At 33.4% G+C, this 17,038-nt stretch overlaps 2 protein-coding genes across 4 annotated transcripts; both read right to left on the bottom strand.

The window, feature by feature from the left end:
* Positions 1-1,792: 1,792 nt before the first annotated feature.
* l(2)37Cd (general transcription factor IIIC subunit l(2)37Cd) lies at positions 1,793-7,376 on the bottom strand. Its single transcript, XM_023167730.2, has 9 exons — positions 6,733-7,376; positions 6,505-6,682; positions 4,972-5,089; positions 4,598-4,898; positions 3,389-3,599; positions 2,734-2,921; positions 2,451-2,678; positions 2,188-2,344; positions 1,793-2,082 (listed from the first exon to the last, which is right to left on the bottom strand). Exons 1-9 carry the CDS (start codon positions 6,982-6,984, stop codon positions 1,898-1,900), a joined length of 1,818 nt encoding a protein of 605 aa, XP_023023498.2. The 5' UTR covers positions 6,985-7,376; the 3' UTR covers positions 1,793-1,897.
* Positions 7,377-7,726: 350 nt separating this feature from the next.
* LOC111511703 (uncharacterized) lies at positions 7,727-12,636 on the bottom strand. Of its 3 annotated transcripts, XM_023167752.2 has the most exons (3): positions 11,786-11,849; positions 11,646-11,719; positions 7,727-9,332 (listed from the first exon to the last, which is right to left on the bottom strand). In XM_023167752.2, exon 3 carries the CDS (start codon positions 9,321-9,323, stop codon positions 7,977-7,979), a length of 1,347 nt encoding a protein of 448 aa, XP_023023520.2. In that variant the 5' UTR covers positions 9,324-9,332; positions 11,646-11,719; positions 11,786-11,849; the 3' UTR covers positions 7,727-7,976. The 3 variants fall into 3 exon arrangements, with proteins under 3 accessions (XP_023023520.2, XP_074040152.1, XP_023023509.2); XM_074184051.1 differs by lacking the exon at positions 11,646-11,719; XM_023167741.2 differs by lacking the exon at positions 11,646-11,719 and having other exon boundaries at positions 9,196-9,332; positions 11,839-12,636.
* Between the last annotated feature and the right edge of the window lie 4,402 nt (positions 12,637-17,038).

Below are 17,038 nucleotides of genomic sequence, written 5' to 3'. Positions count from 1 at the left end.
ATGGGTCTTTTTGGCATATGTATTACACCCAATTATATAAAAATACGGAATTTTTTTTTGATTAGACTAATATTTCCTGATAAATTGGAATTGGCGGTATTGGTCGATATTCAAAGCAGTCAATTATTAGGTTGAGTTCTAAATGAAAAAGTTTTCATGTTTTATTCAAATGATTTGTCATAAGGCAAATAAGATACATGAAAGAAAATAAAAATTTTACTTCATAAAATTTACAAAAAATTAAATACAAACACAAAAATAAAATAAATAAATGAGATCACTCCAAACAAGATAAAAATTCTACATGAAATAAAAACTGAAAAGCAAATGATGTAAAGAAAAATGAGCTTACAATCAGTTAATTACACGAAACAAAACAATAATTCTATAACATCACAAACAAGAATATGTCTAATGAAATAACTAAGTGAGCGCATAAAATAAATATACCGGGTGATAACGAATTCGTTGTACACAGTGCCACTCAGTTATTTGTGGAAAAAGACATTTGAAATTAGAATCTGACGTATAGTTCATCGAAGTCCATATTTCTACTGATGAAACAATTGAAAATCTACAGGTTGAACAAAAAATTAACCCAAGTCAAAATTTGAACTATAACCCTCTGTACATTTCATCAGATCATTTGATAGGATGTAAGGTGGATAAATATATTCACATCAAATAGGCAAATAGGCACAATTCGAAAAATAAGGTCCACCTGAAAAACACGAATAATCTGAATACAATTAAAAAAATAAAATGTTTTCCCGTTAACCAGCTATCGCACCCCTAAGAACGACTACCCTCATAAGTCGAAACTTGTGCGAGCTAAGGACTAACGGGGTCTTACCTTTTAACGTATGATTCCTAACACGGGTTGGACAATAGCAAGTAAAAATCGGGCGATCAGCCTGCGGCTTGATCCATCGCCTCACACATCGGCCGATTAACTAAATGAACAAAGCACCCACGAGGCCACGATAAGCATAATGTTCCATAAGCGATCAGTATACAGATGGAGTGTTCCAATGAAGGAACTGTATTTCCCATTAATAAACCCCCCCATGCCCCTCGGGGGCGAGTGCCCTGATAAAGTTAAAAAAGTTTTTAATGGGATCCATTTGTAAACAATTTTATTCAATGTTGGTCTAGTGCGGAAACGAATGAATGATGAAATAAAGTATACAATTATATTACATGATTTTCCGACTTGACTTGAAAATTACATTCATTAAGAAAAACGAATTAAAAACGTATTTTATTTTCAAAAATATAACAAATCATGACCAAGTCTTATTACTGGGATCCTGGAAATGAAAAATAAGTAAGGAAACAACTCATTCAGGTATTAAGTCAATGTTATGAATGAATTGAGTGCTTCATCTTGTAATATCCATATTGGTGCTGATGAGGTAATAAGACAAGTGTCCTTTTCGAAAGTATTTTTCCTTTCATGTAATTCAATGTTTGCATGAAAATGTGTTTCGAGAGGACTTTTTCTTCAAGTTTGTATATAAAAGTAACTTCTATGCATGACCTACACATCTTTGTAAAAGTTAATTTTGAAATAATTGCTATCTTCCTTCCTTCGGAAGCTTTCCCACATTTTTTGCACAAAGATGGAAAAATAGAAAATCAACACCTGTCTTTCAAAAATTAAAACTATGATTGAAAAACGAAATAATTCAAAGATATAAAATTAAAAAATAACTGGCATTTTTTTTTCATAGGACTACAGTATCAGAAATTGAATAGCAATTGCAGGAAAATATTGGTAATAAATCGAATGTGGTATTGAAATAATGTTATTCAAACATTTATAAACTTTATAAAATCGTCATAATGCTTGAAAATGAATAACAAATTTCATTATAACATTTATATATAACAATCATCATTTGTGTGGAAATTCCAAATTTTTTTTGGTTGCTTCTATCAGTTTGTTAATTTCATCCGCTGTTTCCAGGTCTATCTCTCCATCTGAGCACTGACTGAGATTCTCATCATCAGAATTTTCTGGCATCGTTTCTGGTATGGAGTTGACAACGTCATTCATATCTACTTCTTCACCAATCAGACCTGGAAAAAAAAATATTTTTATAAAAACATTTTCACTCACTTGCTGTATTAATGGTAACACAGATAAATCTGGTAATTCAATTAAAAAATCCAAGAAAGACTTACTGTCTTCCAATTCAACAGTATCCACTATCATAGGTGAATCCTGGGATTGAAAACTAATCTCCCCACCAACCGGAAACTTATTGAAGCTACTGTACATCCCCATTTTCATATTGCCCAACATCCTGCTACAGTGAGCTGAAGTAGATTCTCTTGTTTCCTGTTGAGAACCATCAATGAATTGAAAAAAGTGTTTCAATTAACAAACTGAACTTATATTGGATGGGAGAATACAAGAAAGGCCAGTCAAAAAGCATGCCCCTTACTTCATCTTCCTGCAACTCTGTATCTTCCTGTTGCCGCTGCAGCCTAATGCTGTCTTCAATCAGTTCCTGGTGCACCCTATCGATGACGTATTTGTTGGCTATCTCCCGACACTGTTCGATGAAATTCATGGGCAACCAGCCAGTTTTTGGATCTAACTTCTGATGGCTTGACAATTTCGGAAGACGTTGGAACATCTCTTGTATTTCAGGAATTTTAATGTTGCAGAACTAAAATTAACAATAATCCTGAAATTATCAATAAAAAAAACAGAAACTACAAAACCTGGTAAAACATTTGCCTAGCTGGAGGAATATACTCAGGGCTCAAGATGTAGCTCCTTTCTTCTAGGAAGTCTTGGTTTTTATCCTCAGAGGAACAGCCTGAGGATGACACTTTCTTTGGTAGAGATGCTAAAACTCCCAGTTGTTTTGTATATGGTCGTTTAGCATTGACTTTGATTGTTGTGCCAGCTGTAAAAAATTATATGATCTTAATAACTAGATTGAAGAAACATGTATTGAGAGATAGTGCTCTGGTTTCGATATGTCAAAATTTGTTTCATCAAATTTTCTCCTAAGTCACCAACTTGATGTCAAAGTATGATATCAAGTACTTTCTTGGTTTTTTCTTATTTTATCTCCAATCGAGGACCGCCTGCCCGGTACTGAAATGATACTATATTGAAACGTTGTGGAGATATTTCTTGTGAGGATCAAAAACACAGAACACAACACGGAGCAAAACCCGGAAAAACAGCTCATAATTTTTGTCCTACATTTAGTCCTTTTGCTTTGAACAAGAGTTCCTCTTTAAGACAATGAAGCTCATTTTGATTCAATATAATTTGATTCATTATCTCATTAGCATATTCGTAATATTTGTAAATAACAAATTAATTTCAACAATCGGGTGAATTGGAAAGATGCAGTTTTCTTACCTTTAGATCTTATTCGGAAATCCAAAATTTGGTATACCCTAGAGTTGACGTCCTTCAGTGGGTTATAACCAAATCTCGCCCAAACCATGCGCCATGGGCGAGCGGAACAGAAATAGGCAACTGCTGGAAGAATGATTTTAGACATGTCCATTGTTATACCAGTTTTGTGTCGTATTTCTATTTTGGTCAACATAGGTTTTTCTTCAAACAACTAGAAATAATACCCTAAGAGAACTTTCAAAAATATCAACTGTTTAGAAGCATTCAAATTAAAATATGTCACTTATATACATTGGTACTAAAATATGACTAAGACTTAGTCATTTCCTGATGATGCCATCAGGTTACTAACTTGGTTAGCGAAACACGAGTCTAGAGACAGAATTTTTGTTCTGGTGAGGACCTGCAAAGCAGATACCAACGAGAGTAGTGAACATTTCCTTCAGTTTATCACCCCAAACATACAATATATTTATAATATAATTTTCAGAAAATTCGTAAAATTTGTTTTGGACTTGGCATTAAATTGGGTGTCAATTTATTATGTTGAGTGGATGAATGGATGTGAGTTTTAAATTAGGAAGATAGGTCATGGCATTTTGTTGGAAAATTGATATGAATCAAAATGTGCGAATATACTCATTCACATTAAAAAAAGCACTGTTCCAGTAGAAGCTTCTTCAGAACCATTTTGAATTGGGATGCAATGGAGTGATATTGTAAAGATCAACATTCAGCGAGTTTCTATAGCAAAAAGTCAATCTATCTTGGCTTGTTTAAGAGATCACCTGATAACTGGTAACGATTCAGTGTTTTGATGAATTTCTGTTAATGTTATAACTAGACCAGCAATTTGTCATTAAGAGTAATCCTTAGAAATGCAACATTTTGATAATGTATATTTGAAAAAGGTTAGGTTTTGTCTTCATTTAGTTTAAGCTTACTCAGTATGGACCACTTCTTTGCTGAATTTAGTTCTATCCATTTTGCGACTCGATAACATACAATCTTTTTTCAACATATTTGTAAAACCTCTCCTTCAACATTATTTCCATTATCTGCCAAATGATTGGACAGTAATCATCCACAGAAAATTTATTCCTTTTTTGGAATAATGGTGTTACTTTGGAAGATTTCAATGTACTCCAAATTAAATCATTTTATGATATGGTTGATTATTTGAACATGCTCCCTAAGTATATTTCATACCTTTTTAACATCTTCATAAGCATCTTCATACTTTCGAGCTTTTATAAGCTCCATAGTACCAGGATATGGCTCAGTGGGAATCTCAACATTAGAATCTAGCACTCTTATCACTTTTGTTATACATGTCGTCGGTAACCTATTTCTGGGTTTCCTATGGTCAAACATTCTGAAGAGCTCAGGTCTGGTGTTGGTGTCCAAGCAGAACTTTTCTCCTGCTTTCAAGTATAAGGTGTTTTGATAATCGTATCGGGAGAATCCTGATGGTAAAGAATACAAAGGTTGCTCGGCATTGTCTTTAGCACTGAAATTTAAATAATGATATTGAAACACTATCAAATTAAAATTTAGTATGGCGGAAAAGGTCAGGTACTTACCAAAAGTACTCTAGATCGGGAATTTTATGCGGTATTATTTTATCATAGATGTACTCGACTTCTTCTTCACTAAAATTTTTGGTAGGAACTAAAGGTAAATACTGAAACTCACACATTTCTAAAAACATCAAAATTTGTCCAAATTAATATTATAATATTATAAACGAAACTATACTAGTAATGGTAATAAAATTGGTAGTCTCTGAAAAAATGTAATTCGACCCACATATTTTTGTCTGCTGATCATGAATTTGAACTTTACTTTTAGGGATATCGACAACCGTGAATCTTTGTTCACTTGCCCCTTACATTTTTTTCAAACATAACATTTTTATATTCACCACTTAATTTTTTTCACACTTTACACTTTATTTTTTCTAGAAAACTACATTATAACTGATTATGAAACTTTTACAAATGACTTTTTTGTAGGTTCTCAATCGATCAACATATACTTTATTATCAAAAGATTTATATCTCATTGACAAACTCATTAAAACACAATATAAAGTAGCCTCTAAATAACAAAAAATATTATAAAAATGGATTTTGATAAGTTATAAAGTGATATTTATTCTGAAATAATCATCAGTAACTTTTTCCATAAGAAACTCTCTTACCCCAAAGGCTGGTGAATCTGTTAAAATCTGTTTTTCCATAAACCGGTAAATGGTTATATAATTTTGCTGCATTATAGATTGCTGAGATTTTTATCAAATTAGATATTGGAGAGGCAGTGTTATTAAATTAAATTAGAAATAAATGCGAAAGGTATAAAAAAATTATGATCTACTTGTCTTCTTCGGCAAACCTGAGGAAAATGTTTGAAACTTGGTAACATAAATTTCATTTGGGGCCGTTCAAGTATTACGTAAGCACTATAAGGAAACGGGGGGTCTTTGCTGTGCTTATTTTTGATGGCACAGGGGCGGGGGTCTAGATGGTGATTACGTCAGCAATAGTTATTTGCTTTTTTACACACATGGCAACCCAAACATTGCCTAGGTTTGAAAAATGCATATAACAATCTTTATGTAAGCATGGGAGGGGGTAAGAGCTTTGTTTACGTTTGCTGACAAGCAGAATGGGGGGTAAATAATTATAATAAATATGCCTATGTAATACTTTCTTGACTTTTTGAGATATTGCCAATGAAAAAAACGACAAATTGAAGTGATATGATTCAAAACATTGACTCCAAAAATAGTGCTATATTGGTGAAATAGAAGTTAAAAATCCATGAAAATATATTTGAAAGAAAGAAATTTATTCGTTCCATAGACCAACTACACGTTATTGGAAATAGTATTTTAAAATGGTCTACAGTATGGAATTGTGAAAAGAATTCGTAATTCCAGAAAATATTTTGTCAGTTTCAACCTTTGAGTGGCCGCATTTCTGAAAGTAGACAAGAGCTTCAAATTTTGACCTCCTATTCGTGATAAGCAAAAGAAAATACATAAGTCTATTGAGAACTGTTTCAAAAACCTTCGCAAGTTATTAAATTGAATACTTATTCATCACTGTACTTACTGTTGAATTTGAAATTCACCCCAGTGTATCCAACAATGTCATAGTCAACTTTGCCTTGGCTTTCCTTGACACGAACTAAAAGACCGGGGTTTAAGTCTCTATCTGCAAAACTCGGCTTATTATATTTGTTCTCTGGATGAAAGTGTAGCTCTAGTTTAATTCGTGAGTTAGATGCTGCCTAAAAAACCTCATGAAAACACATTCTATATCCCCCTATTATCATAATACCATTTCAATGCCGGACATCCCACCAAGGGTTTTAATAGCCTTTGATGCATTCTTTACAAGTCCAGGGTATTCAATTCTGACAAGTTCGTTTGATAAGTTGTACAAAAATTTGTTATCTACATTTGTTTTCGGAACTTTATCTGGTTCTATTCTTTTGGAAGATGATTCTGACAGCTTTTCTCTGTTGGATTCTTTTATAGACGCACGGACTAAAAATCTCATGAATTCAGATTCCTCGCCTGAATCAGTCATTTTGGTCAAAATATAACCTCTCTATCGATCATCCAAACGTTAGACAAATCAAAACATAAATTTACTATTCTGTGATAAAACCACAGATGAGTAAGATTTGTGATAAAACACCATTTCTTCTTATTTTATCTGATGGCTTCAGTCACGTGGAATATCCGACCACGGTAATTTTTTCTTTACTTCTTGTCATGAAATGAATTTTCGAAATACGTCCCTACGATTGTTTCAACCGTAACCAATAATTATATTTCGGTGTCCTATAAAAGTTATTATATGGCTCGAGAAATCCAATTTTGATTCTTTGTATTCGCTTTTATATATTCTAACTTCACTTCACTTAGATTGACAATAGTTTCTGTGTATAGTGAATATTCAAATAATAATATTATGACCCTTTCTTCAAAAAGATTTGAATAATACATAATCTAAACTCATCTCATCAATATTTAAACAGTTGATGATAATTTATTGCACATATGCAGACATATATTAAAATAGTATAACAGCTATAAAAAAACTATAGTGGTCAGGTAGCTTTAAAATCCAGTGTTTTTATAAATATTCTTCCACAGAGCTTAGTTCCAATTCAATTCGTTATTTAAAAAATGACAAGATGAACTGATAATAATGAAAGTAAAATTCATAAAGTAACTTCAAAATACTAAACATTATACGTATTCAAATAACAAGATTATAAACTTTCGTTATAAATTGCAGGATTTGGGATAAAAAATATTGCACATTTGTCGGAAACTGGATTTTTTATATAAATCGGGCCGAACTTGGCTAATACAAGATTATATCAATAAACCTTTTCAACAATTCTCCACATTTATACTCCTTTTCCTAATATTTTTTCACCAGAAATGAACAGTTACATGGTAGCGAACAAAAATTCAGTAATTAGTTATAGAAAATAGATTTCAACCAAATACAAATAAAACATTATTTTTCTTAGGAAGATCACAATTGTATATGAAACAACAAATTATTCAAAACAACTTCAGTTTCAAAGTCTTCCAATACAAAACACTAACAAATCCGCAATTAACGAATATATACAATGATATTATCAACAGCGCAACATAATCGCTCCTATCAGTAGTATACATTGACATATTGATGAAACCAGTCAATATATTTCCAACAAGAAAAAACACCAGCCCATTATAATTGATTGCCTCAAAAATATACGGGGTATAAACACCTTTCCGTCCGAATATAGACTGTTGAATTATTTGTAAGGCGTAAAAAAGCCCAGTCATGAATATTCCTAAAAAAAGTATCCAGAAACAATAAGATGCATTTGCCAGTCTCCTGGAGATCCCAAAAAGTTGCTGCAATACTAGAGAAAAAAGCAAACAGGCGAAAGCCCCTTTAAAAATATTAAAACCAAGCCTGTAACTGGTTTGCTTTCTACCTTTCGAATTCAGAAAGTAGCCAAAATACACGGAAAACAAGTACAAAGCAACATAACCGATATTTGAAACAATACCTTCTTTGTTGGCTTTGACAAAAGTTTCACGGTCATTATCATTCTCAAAAACGAACTTCTCTAACCCGCTGGTCAATAAGACTTGGTGCGCAAAAACTAGCAGAAAAGCGTTGATGTAAATATATTTCACTGAAAAAATATTGAGAAAGAATGATGTGAATATCTTCGTGACACCTAGGGTTATAAAAAAATTCCAGTGCACTCCATATTCCGTGACAGGTACATGATAACTTAGTAGCTTCGTTAGTATGAATCTGGCACTCCCTACCACAAATAACGGAAGGGAGCTTTTTAGTGATTTTGAAATAGAGTTGCTTTTGTTTAGAGCTTCAGGCGAAACTATACCGTTAGAGTAAACATAGAGGCCTACCCCAGTATCCATAAGGCTATAGCCGAAGGTAACAGTTTTTCCGAAATGTCTGGGGAATATCTTGAAATCCACAGCCAGTATTGCTATTATGGACAAAGTGTTGATTGTTGATCTGGCATTGGTAATAAAAAATGTTTGTAAATCATTCGTCTTACTACTTGTTACTGAAAACTTTCCATAATTCAACACTAATAATGAAACTACAATTCCAACAAGGGATACCAAAATAAGTTTTGTATATTCTGCCCACAGTGTCATACCCAAGACCAAGGGCAAAATTAGGACAAAAAACTCCAGTACAAAACGTGACTTTTTCGTTGTGCTTATGGATGATTCCAGTAATACTGAAATACACGTATACAAAAATGAAGGCACAATCACTAGGAGAGTTTCATAACCGGTTGCATTGGGGTCATCTTCGTTTGGGGAGCTTGTGAAATTTTTCTCCGTTGGGAGTGGTGATTCTATCTCCATCTTGGATATCTATAAAAAAGGACTTCATTACATCACTATAAAATGGAGTATTTTTCAAGGTATTCGTAAGGGTTCTATTCTTGGACCTTTTCGTTTTGTCATCAACCTATTTTTCATACATTTCTGCACAATTATAGCAGGAAACAGCAATAAAAATATAAACATAGGTAAAATATGAAACTGACTTCAATATACCATATACATTGAAAAAAACGTATATATTATACATTAAAACATAGACGTGAGAAAATAATATCTGTCAGTTTACTTCATTCAAGTTATCTCGACTCTGTGATGAAAGATAGAACTGGAACCTCTGACGTAAAATGAATACAAAACAAGCACTATTCCCAAACACAAGAACTTCAACACTCTCCTCGACACGCATCTCACCAACCATTTTTGCGCCCGAGTTTATCTAGTGAAGGCGTCAACTTGGTTGCTGAACGGCGCGTCGAGAAGAGTATTGCAATTCTGGTGTATTGTAAAATGACATGAAATGATGCTCCCTACAGAATCACAGAGTAAGAGAAATGAGTATATGAAAGTGAAAAATATACTATTTTTAGAACTTCGAAGTTAAGTATTGGTTTCATCAATGCTTTGCATACATTCAAACTTTTCACTTTAAACTAAGAAAGTATTCCTTTGGAATATTCCCAGATTTTAGACATTAACTTCCAACATCAATAATGATCAAAATAGCCATTCGACTCGATACTCCAACAATTTGGCAAGTATCAAAACCATGACTAATATGGAAAACCAATCCATTTATTATACTAGTTGGGTTATAATGGAAATAGATTTAAATTTTTTTATAGAATTGAATATTATCTGTGAATGTATGGTAAAAATGATTAGACTGTAAACAATTTTTCAATTCAGCTGACACGTGGGTTAATATCATCAAAGATTACAGTGCCATGCACAATTATAATGGGAAATTGTGCACGCCACAATAGGAAAACAAATTTTATTTGGTTTATATAATTTTGAATGACATACTGATAAAGTGCAATTTTTTGTACCGAAACATGTAGTACGTACAAGATTTCAACCAAAGAAATATATTATTTGGAAACTCAACATTCAGTTTGGTCAAAAGAAAACTTGTATAGCCAGTGTCGAATGCATTTTTCAGATGAAATCATACACTAATAAGTATACACCCGATTGAAGTGGTTTTACTACTGTTTCTTTTATGCTATATTCTCTTTTGTAGACCACAAGGACCATAGACAGGAATTATTGGTATAAAAAAGAATAATCCATACCAATGAAACCGCCGTTATGACCTGCCACAGATCGTATTAGTGGTGCCAGGCTGAACCAAGAATGCATCGTTTCGACATGGACCACCAATTGAGAAATAACTTACTATCTTTCTCTGCAGATTTCAGACTTTGGTTACATCTAGTTCCTTTGCAGTGAATGCTTCAAAGTAAGATAGGAAGAAATTTCTTATCTGGCATTTGATGTCGATGCTTGGCTTTGTTTAGCTTCAATAAGCAAGGTTTGAATTGATCATAAGATGGTATCTTCTTGAAGAAAGATTTATGTGTTTTCTTATCGATTAATAATATTTATCATTATAAATATTATTATTTTTATTGCCAGAAGGGAGCAGTGATAGCTGAACTTACTTGTATACCTATCTTGGATATTACAAAAGTACTTCATACTCCACTTTTAAAAAAGCTACTTATGCTAGGAGTAATTTTATAACATTTATGATCTTGAATCAAGCCTTTTGTTGGCAGCATAAACAGTTTCGCCGTGTGAGCCATAAATGTAACTTTTTGATTAAATAAAGGATTGAGATCTTTTATGTTTTAAAAAATGTTTAATACTAGTAAAATTTGTTTAATGTTATAGTTGATTTTTTTTCAAAAGTTGATTGACAATAAGTTTCAATATTGAGATTCAAATTATATTTCTGGTACAATTCGAATATAGTAATTATTCATTATATGTTGCAGAAATGTTGAAACTGTAGAGATTCCAAGAAAAACAACTACTTTTGTTCATCCTAGTTGTTTCTAATGGAGTTTTTCTTCTTGTTCATGCCTGGGAGATCTGCGCATGTTTGCACATTTTTACAAAAAGTTTGGAAGTTCTTAGAAGGAGAAGTAGAAAGTAAAATGATATCTTCAAGTTACTTCCTTTTCAATAAATGTGACCATTTTTGGAGAGAATACTTTTTGTCAAAATCTTTTTGAACTTCCTGTATTCACTACATCCAGGAATACTTGCAATAATATAGTCAAGCGTAGCGGACAGATAATACAGAAAATACTAAGAAAATAAAGTGCTAACTACCTTTCCACTTCTTTATGCTAAAATTGACGATCTAACAGTTCCTGGACTGTACCAATCATTAACGTATCTGAAAACTACTTAGAAATTGCAAGGAACTATTCATTAGACTTACGAAAACCGTCATTTCTGATCTAAATTACCTTTTTCCGGCCAATAAAATAAATACAAATAAATTTACAAAGACAAAACTAACCTCAATTTTTGTTTTCCAAAACAAAGCCAACAGCGCCATCTGGCAGTGTCCTGGTTTTGGTACAGTGTTTTCTGATAAATTTCGAAATTCTTCCCGCCCAACTGCCTCTCCTTTGAATCAAGTCACTCTCATTTCCTTTCAACTGGCATTGTTCGGATCTACTATTTATTTTTTTGGAACTGAATTCGGCCTCATTGAGTTTGGAGTCAGAGCAGTATTTTACGTCAGTCGAAAAATCCTCCGATTTAACATAGGGATCCCACGAAGAAAGCGGCACAAGGTATTCTTCGCCTTCGAAAGGAATGCTATCACCGACCAGAGTGACAAGGTTGACCAGAGAAGGACTTTCTCCTAAGTGGGAACCGTCTCCAGGAATGGCAATATCGTGCATGTCCCACTTGCTTTTGCGCCTCTTGAAAGATGAGTCATTGCATTTTACTCGCATCACCGTGATTTCAGAATCGGTTTGTTTGATATTGGAGTTATTTAGGGAATCGCCTTCGTTCAACACGACATTTTCTTCGAATCTGATGTACCGGTTGCTGTCGCTAGTGCTGCTGCTGTTCGAATAAGCATATCTGTAATTAATACCGTTGTTTTGTTTGTTTACATTATATTGGCCCAATGATTTTCTTGAATCGATAATATCCTCTATTTGCTTGTAATTGTCTGCCATAAGTGGGTAGAAGTCTGGATCAATCATAATTACTTTAAATTTTTCATACTGTCAGCCAGAAAGTGTCAAAAAATAAAATTGCTTTCAAGAGTTTCCAGGTAGCTTTATATTCACAGAACAGTATAGTTACTAGACAATAGAGCCAAATAACACAAAAACAACAGAGAAGTTGATATAGAGACGTTCTCTAACGATTGGTTTCGTCAGCAATTTGTAAAGAGTTGTGTTTCTGAGTGCAGTTGCAATTATAATTGAGAGAAACATACGTTGCATATCGCTAATTATACAAGAAATATAACCACCAAAATTTTTGAACCGGTCTACAAATTGCTGTCAGTTGATGATGCCAAACGTCAATTGATAACGTCTTAGGTTTTTCTGAGTTAGGTTTGCTCTGAACGATTTAGAACTGTGGACGAGTTCTTGAATTAACCTTTTTCCTGAGAATAGTACAGCGAACGTGTCACGAGAGGCAGCACTAGTAGTAAGGACAAACAAACTATTAACATGTAAAACAGTGTTATTTACGTAATATTAATTTATTATTTAAAAATATAAATCTGATATAAAAAATTACTTTGTGCTAGTATAATGCCAACAAAGCATTGCTGTTTTGCGAATTGTACGTCGGATAATCGATATCCGGAAGAAAACGTGTTTTTTTGTACCATTTATTAAACCTTATAGTAATGAGGTTAGATGTAAGAAATGGATACATGCTTCGAGGAGAGTAGATTTACCAGTGCAAAAAATAAATAAATATTCATATGTATGCTCTAAACATGAAATGAATGGTGAATTTTTCATAGTTGATTACCATAAATCTGAAATTCATAATTATTTTAAAATTCTTTTACTACAGTTTCAATTTACCGCTACTCTTTTACTAGAGTCTGTATACTAACCTGTCTATTAATTAACTTTTTTTTTCAGTTACTTTCAAATTACCGCAAGCCAACGTTTTAATGTTACAACATAGTTATCCTTTACAGTTGCAAATTTTAGTTTTGTTCCAGAAACATTTTCTTCTGTTAAAAACATAATTTTTTTAATTGTACTTTCCCATATGTTTATATGAGGATTAGGCAGTATTTGTCCCTACCGAACTACTAGCGCTACTAGTGAGTGATTTTTCGTACTTCAGGAAAATGGTTCATTCACCGACGACATCACTTTTTGTATAGGTGTTTTCTGGTGTTTCATCGTATTGGAGCGTGTATTTAAAAACGATTCGTAGTTACGTCATTAATAATTGAATTCGTCAGAATAGAATGATTCAATTTGTGTCAGATGTCAAATTTAATAATAAAAACAAACTTGTAATAATTTTCCAGCTTCATTTTGTACATCCTTACAACCTATTTGATAAAAAGTTTTCATCACTTTATAAACTATATGGATCAAAATAAAGCAGAAACGGACAATTGGCGTAACGTAACATAACGTTAAATTCCATTTCAAAACCAACTTTTACGCTAGTTTTGAATCATCATGAATACGTTTCAAATCTTAGTTGATGTGACGTCATCAACGCCAGAATGAATGTATTTGAATCACAGACGAATACGTTTTGAAAATATGAGCGCCAGAAAACGCCTTATAATGCGCCAACAAAAATTGAAGAACCAGGAAAAACTGAAGGGAAACTCCTGTTTTCAAACTAGATAGATGCATGAAAACTGATGGCTGTGTCTGAGGGTCAAATTTTATTTTATGACAAACTTGATGGTGAAAACCGCATATCGATATCTATCATCGTTTCTGAGTTACAGCATGTTTTTCGAAAATGTGCATTTTCGAAAAGTTGCTGTAACTTTTTTCCTGTTAAAAACTTTTTGTTTCTATGAAAACATTTCCAAAGCATTTTTTTACGTAGAAGTCAATGGTGAATTAGTTATTGATGGAAAACTATTTTGTTTTATGAGACATTTCGAATGTCTTCTCCGAAGAAATATACCTCATTGTTTGTTAACACTTTGACTGCCGAGCAGGTTGAAGCAGTTTTTCCACCCAGGCCATGGTGTTATTTCTTAATTTTCGGCATAATATACAGCTAGAATTTAAGTGAAAGCATTTTTCAACATGACATTGTGTTTTTTTTCAGTAATTTCAGAAGTGGATCTTAAACGATACACGCGGCCTACCTGATTTTTTTTCCACAGGCCTGGTGTATCCCTAGTGATACACCGAAATAATGTATACATTTTTTGTTTCAGGTAGATGTTTTGCGATACAAAGTGGAAAAAGACCATAAAAAATTTAAGTGGACTTTATTACTTAATACCTAATAGTGTTAACTGTGAGTGACTGTAAAGACAATGGCTAGAAAATATCTTACAGACGAAGAATTAGAAGGATATTGGGATTCAGTGAGCATGAGTGACGAAGAGTCTTTGGATTCAAAGGATGACCCTGATTATAATGCCCCGGCAACGGATACCAGCGACAGTAATAGTGAAAATTCGACACCAGGACATAATATCACTGCTCCAGGAGTTTCTGACAGCCCTCCGAATAGTTCCCCAAAGCCAGGAACATCTGGAACTTCACCAAACAGATCACCAACCCAAGAAATATCTGGATCGCCCCAAAACGCATCCCCTGTGTCAGCTGGAACTGCAACTGCAGTAGATAGTTTCGAAGATATTATTTGGAGTGACCCGGCCGGAAAACAGCAGCACTTCACTTTCAGTGATCAATGTGGTATGGATCCGACAATCTCAGGAATATTGGCATTAGCTGAACCAATCGATTATTTTTCGCTATTTTTTGACCATGAAATAATAAATATCATGGTAAATCAAACTAACTTGTTTGCCACACAGTATCTTGAACGTGCAAATGATGTCCCGAGTTCTTCACGTCTGCATGACTGGACGCCAACTGATGCAAACGAAATGAAACAGTTTGTGGGTTTGCTTGGATGGATGGGCGTGGTGAAAGTCCCCGAACTTCCCCATTATTGGTCTCAAAATCCATTGTTTTCATTTCCATTACCAAAAAACACTATGCCACGCAATCGTTTTGAGCTTTTATTGAGATTTTGGCATTTTGCTAATAACGACGAAGCAACACCAGGAGATCGTACGCACAAAATAAATGACATTTTTAATGTGTTTATAAAAAATTTCAAAAATGCTTACATGCCAGGTGAAGCCATATGCATAGATGAGACGATGATACCCTTTAGAGGACGGCTAAGCTTCCGTCAATATATTCCGTCAAAAAGACACCATTATGGAATAAAATTATATAAATTATGCACCGAAAATGGCTACATTTGGAACGCCACCATTCACGTGGGAAAAGATCAAACGACTGATAAGACGAGATTAGCTTCATACAATGTCGTTATGAATCTTATTGAGGATATTCTCAATGAGGGAAGAACATTGTATGTGGATAATTTTTATACCAGTGTGCCTTTAGCTTATAAATTACTTGAGTTACAAACACATTTAGTAAGCACAATGCGTGCCAACCGGAAATATATTCCGAAAGCTACTCATAATGCCAAACTACGCAAAGGTGAAATAATAGCGAAAGAGTCACCGGAAGGGGTGACAATTATAAAATGGAGGGACCATGCTTTCACGGAGGTGCTGAGCACAATTCATGTGACGCAACTTGACAATGATAAGTTGACACTTCAATTTTCAATGCTGCTTACATTTGGGAATGAATAAATATTAGGTGATTTTTTCAACAATATGATCCATAAATTAAAATTCTGTACAACATACGCACGGCAGATTTCGATTCTTCCACCATCTATCGACATGTGTACAAAGTAGAGTCACAGTAGAAAAATACTTGTGATAGGGTGTAGGTTCATTGTCTAAGACAATGGTAGGGTCTTTGTATATAGTTTAACCCTGAAGAGGCATAAGCCTATAGCAGGGCCCCACACAACACAATACACATTCACAATATTTTATAAATATTCTTAAAAAGCAATAAACATGTTTGACTTGACTTGTATATAGTTTTTGACAAAACAAAAGGAAATAAATGAAAGGTTATATTTTTAGGAGAAATTAATTTCTGGGAAAGAAAGTTTTTGGCTTTCTACTTCTCCATCTTGATACAACAAATGTGGCAATCTTCCAAAGAAAGGAAGGAAGCAATACATTTTTTGTATCAAGATGGAGAAATAGAAAATCAAAAACGGTCTTTTTCCAAAAAGGGCACAATCGCTTAAAACACCAGAGTTTCTTTACATCTTTATGGTGGATAAATTGGCTGAAAAGTTCGCAGGCTAACAAAATTCTTTTTGATAAAATTCAATTTATTATTCAATACAGTTTCATTCAAGGGGGTGCACAATTATAGTGGTCAATTTTTTCATACCATATTTATAGTTCGATTTATCTTGAGCCTCAAAATAGGCCTCAGAAATATATTCCAAATTCACCTACACGGAGACTGAATTGGTCGAATGTAGGACGAAGATGGGTGAGAAATACAGTAAAAGTACTGATTCTATTAAAAAACATTTCACTTGATTTTTTTTATGACAAAAAA

This window comes from Leptinotarsa decemlineata, unplaced genomic scaffold, assembly GCF_025532065.1.
Source record: "Leptinotarsa decemlineata unplaced genomic scaffold, Ldec_3_MD MMD2_tig00026354_RagTag_RagTag, whole genome shotgun sequence".
Taxonomy (NCBI): domain Eukaryota; kingdom Metazoa; phylum Arthropoda; class Insecta; order Coleoptera; family Chrysomelidae; genus Leptinotarsa; species Leptinotarsa decemlineata.
Note: the sequence above shows the minus strand (reverse complement) of the source record. Positions and strands in the feature narration are given on the sequence as shown.